Source organism: Macaca nemestrina, chromosome 5 (genome assembly GCF_043159975.1).
Source record: "Macaca nemestrina isolate mMacNem1 chromosome 5, mMacNem.hap1, whole genome shotgun sequence".
Classification (NCBI taxonomy): domain Eukaryota; kingdom Metazoa; phylum Chordata; class Mammalia; order Primates; family Cercopithecidae; genus Macaca; species Macaca nemestrina.
This window is the reverse complement of record NC_092129.1, coordinates 138,292,000-138,298,638: the sequence shown is the minus strand read 5'-3', so window position 1 is coordinate 138,298,638 and position 6,639 is coordinate 138,292,000. Positions and strand designations below refer to the sequence as shown.

General features: G+C 42.1%; 1 protein-coding gene across 1 annotated transcript; it reads left to right on the top strand.

Moving 5' to 3' along the window:
• Window positions 1–3,543: 3,543 nt before the first annotated feature.
• LOC105489674 (heterogeneous nuclear ribonucleoprotein A1) lies at window positions 3,544–5,145 on the top strand. Its single transcript, XM_071096979.1, has one exon. The coding sequence runs from the start codon at window positions 3,559–3,561 to the stop codon at window positions 4,591–4,593; it is 1,035 nt and encodes a 344-aa protein (XP_070953080.1). The 5' UTR covers window positions 3,544–3,558; the 3' UTR covers window positions 4,594–5,145.
• Window positions 5,146–6,639: the final 1,494 nt, after the last annotated feature.

Below are 6,639 nucleotides of genomic sequence, written 5' to 3'. Positions count from 1 at the left end.
TAGGAGTGCAACCTGAAACTAAACATTTGAAAATTTCTGCTTTACAGCAACCACTAAAAAATCATGCAATGAGCAGCACTATTCATTGTGGGGGAAACAATCCAAATGTCCATCAGTGGATGAATGGATAGATGAAAAGTGGTATGTGCATACAATGGAATACTAGTCAATCATAGAAAGAAATGAAATCCTGATACGTGCTACAATGGGGATGGACCTTGAAAACATTACTCTGAATGAAAGAAGCCAGACATAAAAGGGCACATATTGTATGATTTCACTTATATGAAATGTCCAGGATAGATAAATTCACCAAGACAGCAGATCAGTGGTTTCCAGGTGCTGAGGAAGAGGAGAATGGGAAGTGTGGCTTCATGGATACAGAGTTTTATTTTGGGATGATGAAAATATTTTAGCTCTAGATAGAGGTGGTGGTTGCAGAACATTGTGAATGTACTAGATGCCTCTGAATTGTATACTTTAAAATGAGTTTTTTTGTGTTATGTAAATTTTACCTCAATTAAAAAAATAGTGCAACAAAATATCATTACAAATTTAATTTTTAATTTTATTTATTTATTTTTGAGACAAGGTCTTGCTCTGTTACCCATGCTGGAGTACAGTGGTACACTCACAGCTCACTGTAGCCTTGACCCCCCAGGCTCAAGCAATCCTCCCACTTCAGCCTCCCTAGTAGCTGGGACTACAGGTATGTGCCATCACGCCCAGGTAATTTTTGTGTTCTTGGTAAAGACAGGATTTCACCATGTTGCCTAGGCTGGTCTTTAACTCTTGGGCTCAAGCAATCTCTCCGCCTCAGCTTCCCAAAGTGCTCGGATTACAGGTGTGAGCCACTGTCCCTGGCCAAAATATCATTAAAAATTAATAGAGAAGGTGGCTCAATAGAGCAGTGGCTCAAGCCTGTAATCCTAGCACTCTGGGAGACAGAGGCGGGTGGATCACCTGAGGTCAGGATTTCAAAACCAGCTTGGCCATCATGATGAAACCCCATTTCTACTAAAAATACAAAAAATTAGCTGGGCATGGTGGTGTGTGCCCATAATCCCTGCTACTTGGGAGGCTGAGGCAGGAGAATTGCTTGAACCCGGGAGGCAGAGGTTGCCATGGCTGAGATCGTGCCACCACACTCCAGCCTGGGTGACAGAGCGAGACTCCATCTCAAAAAAAAAAAAAAAAAAAGAAAAGAAAAATTAATAGATAAGTTAAAACTGAATTACAAAAATTATTTAGTAAACTAAAAAAAAAAAACCACACACTTAGAAATGGAGGAACAGAGTAACGAAAAACATGTAGAACAAACAGAAAACGAATAGCGAAATGGTGGCACTAAACCTAACCATATCAAGAATAATATTACCCATGACCTAGCAATTCCTCTTCTAAGTATTTCACCAAAAGAAATGAAAACAACTATCTTCAAAAAGACTTGTATGTGGACATTCATAGCATCTTTATTTGTAATAACCAAGAACTTGAAACGGTCCAGGTGTCCATCAAAAGAGGAATGGATAAACAAATTGTGATATATTCATACAATGAACTACAACTCAGCAATATGAGAACAAACCAGTGATATACACACAATATACATGAATCTAAAAAGATGCTCAGTGAAAGAAGCCTTACACAAAAGAGTACATACTTAATGATTTCATTTTTATGGAGTTGTAGAAGTTATAGAACAGGCAGACATCTTTTTTTTTTTTTTTTTTTTTTTTTTTTTCTGAGACACGGTCTTTCTCTGTTGCCCAGGCTGGAGTGCAGTGGTGTGATCTCAGCTCACTGCAGCTTCCACCTCCTGGGTTCACACGATTATCCCACCTCAGTCTCCCAAGTAGCTGGGACTACAGGTGTGCACCACCAATGCCTGGCTAATTTTTGTATTTTTGTAGAGATGGGGTTTTGTTGTGTTGTCCAGGCTGTTCTCAAACTCCTAGGCTAAAGCAATCCACTCGCCTTGGCCTCTCGAAGTGCTGGGATTATAAGCGTTAGTCACTGAGCCTGGCCCAAACATCTATTTTTAAAAATCTAATTTTTATCTTTATTATTATTATTATTATTATTTTAGAGATGGGCTCTCGCTTGGTTGCCCAGGTGAGAGGGCAGTGGCACTATTGTGGTTCACTGCAGACTCAAACTCTGGGCTTGAGCAATCCTCCCGCCCCAGCCTCTGGAGTAGCTGGGATTACAGGTGAGCACCACCACACCAGGCTAATTTTTAAATTTTCTGTGAAGGCAGAGTCTTGCTATGTTGCCTAGGCAGGCCTCCAAATCCTGGACTCAAGCAATCTTGTGTCCTTGGCCTCCCAAAGTGCTGGGACTGTAGGCATAAGCCACCTTGTCTGGCCAAGAGTAGGTACTTAATGATTCAATTTTTATGAAATTATAGGACAGGTAAACATCTATTTTTAAATTTTTAATTTAATTTAATTTTATTTTACTTTGAGATGGAGTCTTGCTTTGTCGTCCAGACTGGAGTGCAGTGGCTCGATCTCAGCTCACTGCAGTCTCCGCCTCCCAGGTTCCAGCGATTCTCCTGCCTCAGCCTCCTGAATAGCTGGGATTGCAGGTACGTGCCACCATACCCAGCTAATTTTTGTATTTTTAGTAGATATGGGGTTTCACCCTGTTGGCCAGGCTGGTTTCGAACCCCTGACCTCAGGTGATCCACCCACCTGGGCCTCTCAAAGTGCTAGGATTACAGGCGTGAGTCACTGCATCCGGCCTTAATTTTATTTTATTTTTGAAACAGAGTTTCACTCCCATCACCCAGGCTGGACAGCAGTAGGGCAATCTAGGCTCACTGCAACCTCTACCACCTGGGCTCAAGCGATCCTCCTGCCTCAGCCCCCTGAGTAGCTGGGACTACTGGTGCAAGCCACCATGCCCGGCTAATTTTTGTATTTTTTGTAGAGACGAGTTTTGTCATGTTGCCCAGGCTGGTCTTGAATTCCTAACCTCAAGTGATCTGCCCACCTCAGCCTTCCACAGAGTTGAGATTATAGGTGTCAGCCACCTCGCCTGGCTAAGCAGCTTTTTTTTAAGTGTAGTTGTGAATGCTGGGTTTGTGTTGTTTAGAAGACCGCCTTCCAATGATGGACCTGAGATGCTTTGGTACTATGAAGGGGAAGGAAGAAGGAAAGAGGGGTTGAGATGCACAAAGAACACATCTATAATCCCAGCCCTATTAGCTAAGCAGTGCATTTGACTAGCCAATGAAGCTCATGTGGCAAAGTGTCTGGGCAGCTTTCCTGGAGGCCTCACAATTAAGAATCAATTTTTTCATCAGAATTAACCAAGGCCAGGGGTCTTGTGTAATGTTTTTTCCTTCCTCCAGAAAATCTGGAATAAAGAAGGTCTGTATGTAATGCTATGAAAAGATCTCCAAGCTTGAAAAGAAAAACATGCAGAATAGTGTGATTGTATGCTACTACTGCATATAAAGGAATGAAAAAACAAAAAACAAAAAACAAAAAAAAAAACCAAACACGTACTCATATTTGCTTGTGCAGCTCTGGAAGGGACACATAAGAAATAATGGTGGTTGTCCTTTCTGCCCGTGGACGCCGCCGAAGAAGCATCGTTAAAGTCTCTCTTCTCCCTGCCGTCATGTCTAAGTCAGAGTCTCCTAAAGAGCCCGAACAGCTGAGGAAGCTCTTCATTGGAGGGTTGAGCTTTGAAACAACCGATGAGAGCCTGAGGAGCCATTTTGAGCAATGGGGAACGCTCACGGACTGTGTGGTAATGAGAGATCCAAACACCAAGTGTTCCAGGGGCTTTGGGTTTGTCACATATGCCACTGTGGAGGAGGTGGATGCAGCTATGAATGCAAGGCCACACAAGGTGGACGGAAGAGTTGTGGAACCAAAGAGAGCTGTCTCAAGAGAAGATTCTCAAAGACCAGGTGCCCACTTAACTGTGAAAAAGATATTTGTTGGTGGCATTAAAGAAGACACCGAAGAACATCACCTAAGAGATTATTTTGAACAGTATGGGAAAATTGAAGTGATTGAAATCATGACTGACCGAGGCAGTGGCAAGAAAAGGGGCTTTGCCTTTGTAACCTTTGACGACCATGACTCCGTGGATAAGATTGTCATTCAGAAATACCATACTGTGAATGGCCACAACTGTGAAGTTAGGAAAGCCCTGTCAAAGCAAGAGATGGCTAGTGCTTCATCCAGCCAAAGAGGTCGAAGTGGTTCTGGAAACTTTGGTGGTGGTCGTGGAGGTGGTTTCGGTGGGAATGACAACTTCGGTCGTGGAGGAAACTTCAGTGGTCGTGGTGGCTTTGGTGGCAGCCGTGGTGGTGGTGGATATGGTGGCAGTGGGGATGGCTATAATGGATTTGGTAATGATGGAAGCAATTTTGGAGGTGGTGGAAGCTACAATGATTTTGGCAATTACAACAATCAGTCTTCAAATTTTGGACCCATGAAGGGAGGAAATTTTGGAGGCAGAAGCTCTGGCCCCTATGGCGGTGGAGGTCAATACTTTGCAAAACCACGAAACCAAGGTGGCTATGGCGGTTCCAGCAGCAGCAGTAGCTATGGCAGTGGCAGAAGATTTTAATTAGGAAACAAAGCTTAGCAGGAGAGGAGAGCCAGAGAAGTGACAGGGAAGCTACAGGTTACAACAGATTTGTGAACCCTGCCACAGTGGTGGCAGGGCCTAGCTGCTACAAAGAAGACATGTTTTAGACAAATACTCATGTGTATGGGCAAAAAACTCGAGGACTGTATTTGTGACTAATTGTATAACAGGTTATTTTAGTTTCTGTTCTGTGGAAAGTGTAAAGCATTCCAACAAAGGGTTTTAATGTAGATTTTTTTTTTTTTTTTGCACCCATGCTGTTGATTGCTAAATGTAATAGTCTGATCGTGACGCTGAATAAATGTCTTTTTTTGTGCTGTGTAAAGTTAGTCTACTCTGAAGCCATCTTGGTAAACTTCCCCAACAGTGTGAAGTTAGAATTCCTTCAGGGTGATGCCAGGTTCTATTTGGAATTTATATACAACCTGCTTGGTTGGAGAAGCCATTGTCTTCGGAAACCTTGGTGTAGTTGAACTGATAGTTACTGTTGTGACCTGAAGTTCACCGTTAAAAGGGATTACCCAAGCAAAATCATGGAATTATTGGTTATAAAAGTGATTGTTGGCACATCCTATGCAATATATCTAAATTGAATAATGGTACCAGATAAAATTATAGATGGGAATGAAGCTTGTGTATCATCCATTATCATGTGTAATCAATAAACGATTTAATTCTCTTGAAAAAAAAAAAAAAAAAAAAGAAATAATGGTGGTTGCCGGGCGCAATGGCTCACGCCTATAATCCCAGCACTTTGGGAGGCTGAGGCAGGGGGATCACCTGAGGTCAGGAGTTCAAAACCAGCTTGGCCAGCATGGCAAACCTGTCTCTACTAAAAATACAAAAATTAGCTGGGCGTGGTGGTGCGTAACTGTAATTCCAGCTACTCGGGAAACTGAGGCAGGAGACTAGCTTGAACCTGGGAGGCAGAGGTTGCCGTGAGCCGAGATCATGCCACTGCCCTCCAGCCTGGGTGACAAGAGTGAAACTCCATCTCAAAAAAAAAAAAAAAAAAAGAAAAGAAGAAATAACAGTGGTTTTAACTGAGATGGGGGTGGAGGTGGGGCTTGGCCGGGGGTGTGGGGCGGCAGAGAGGCTTTCCCTGTATGCCTTTGTATGGTTTTTGGTTTTGCAAGCTATATAAATGAACTTCCCATCCAAAATTAAATAAATAAGATATAAAAAGAGAGACATAGAATAACAGGAAACAATGTTCTCCATGTCCTCGGAAGAAATAAGAGAGGGAAATTTTAGGCTGTGGCTTTCCCTGATTAAACATAATTTCAGTTACAAAGACGAGCACCACACCGTGAGACAGGGACTCCGCATCTCAGTAAATGTCCATGAGGCTCTGCTGTCAAGGTACATTATTTTGATATTGTTTTCATTTCTCTTCGCTTAGTTTTTACTTTGCTTGTTTATTCTACAGGTAAGTTTATCACCAAATCCTTTTCTTTCATAAAGATATTAAAGATATTTAGACAGACCCCTTGCTAAATGCAGGATTTTTGTTTGCAGAATAACGTTATCTTTCAGAAGACATGCTACAAAGTCAGGTGTTGTATGATGTCTGTGGCTGCTGGGAGTCAAATTGGCTCATTTACCAGAGTATCTGACTTCCATCTTTCATTTGAGCTATTAGGGAAGGAGATAGTTGTTCTGTCTTTGGTCTAGAAACCTGTGATAGGAAGCCTTTCCATGAAAAAGTATTTAATAAATTAGAACAGAGAATTCCATTATGCCTTCTTGAAATGGGCCCTCTGTCTGTTTGTAAGGATGTCTGGAGAATGGAAATGTAAACACAGAATTAAGAATCCTAACATTGATGCAATTTTCATTTGCTATCAATTTACTCCATTGTCTTTGAGATGCTATTAAAAATGCATGCCGGATGTGAGTGAGATAAAACATCAAATTCAAGTTGATTCCAATTTACAATGGCACTCCATTTCTCTGACCCGCCAGCTTCCAGTGGCTTTAAGCCATCTGGGACACAGCCCAGAGCATGGGAGTGAGCAAAAAAGG

What these genes read in the sequence shown, in the direction of transcription:
- LOC105489674 (XM_071096979.1), top strand. Translation starts at nt 3,559, where the DNA reads ATGGTGGTTGTCCTTTCTGCCCGTGGACGCCGCCGAAGAAGCATCGTT.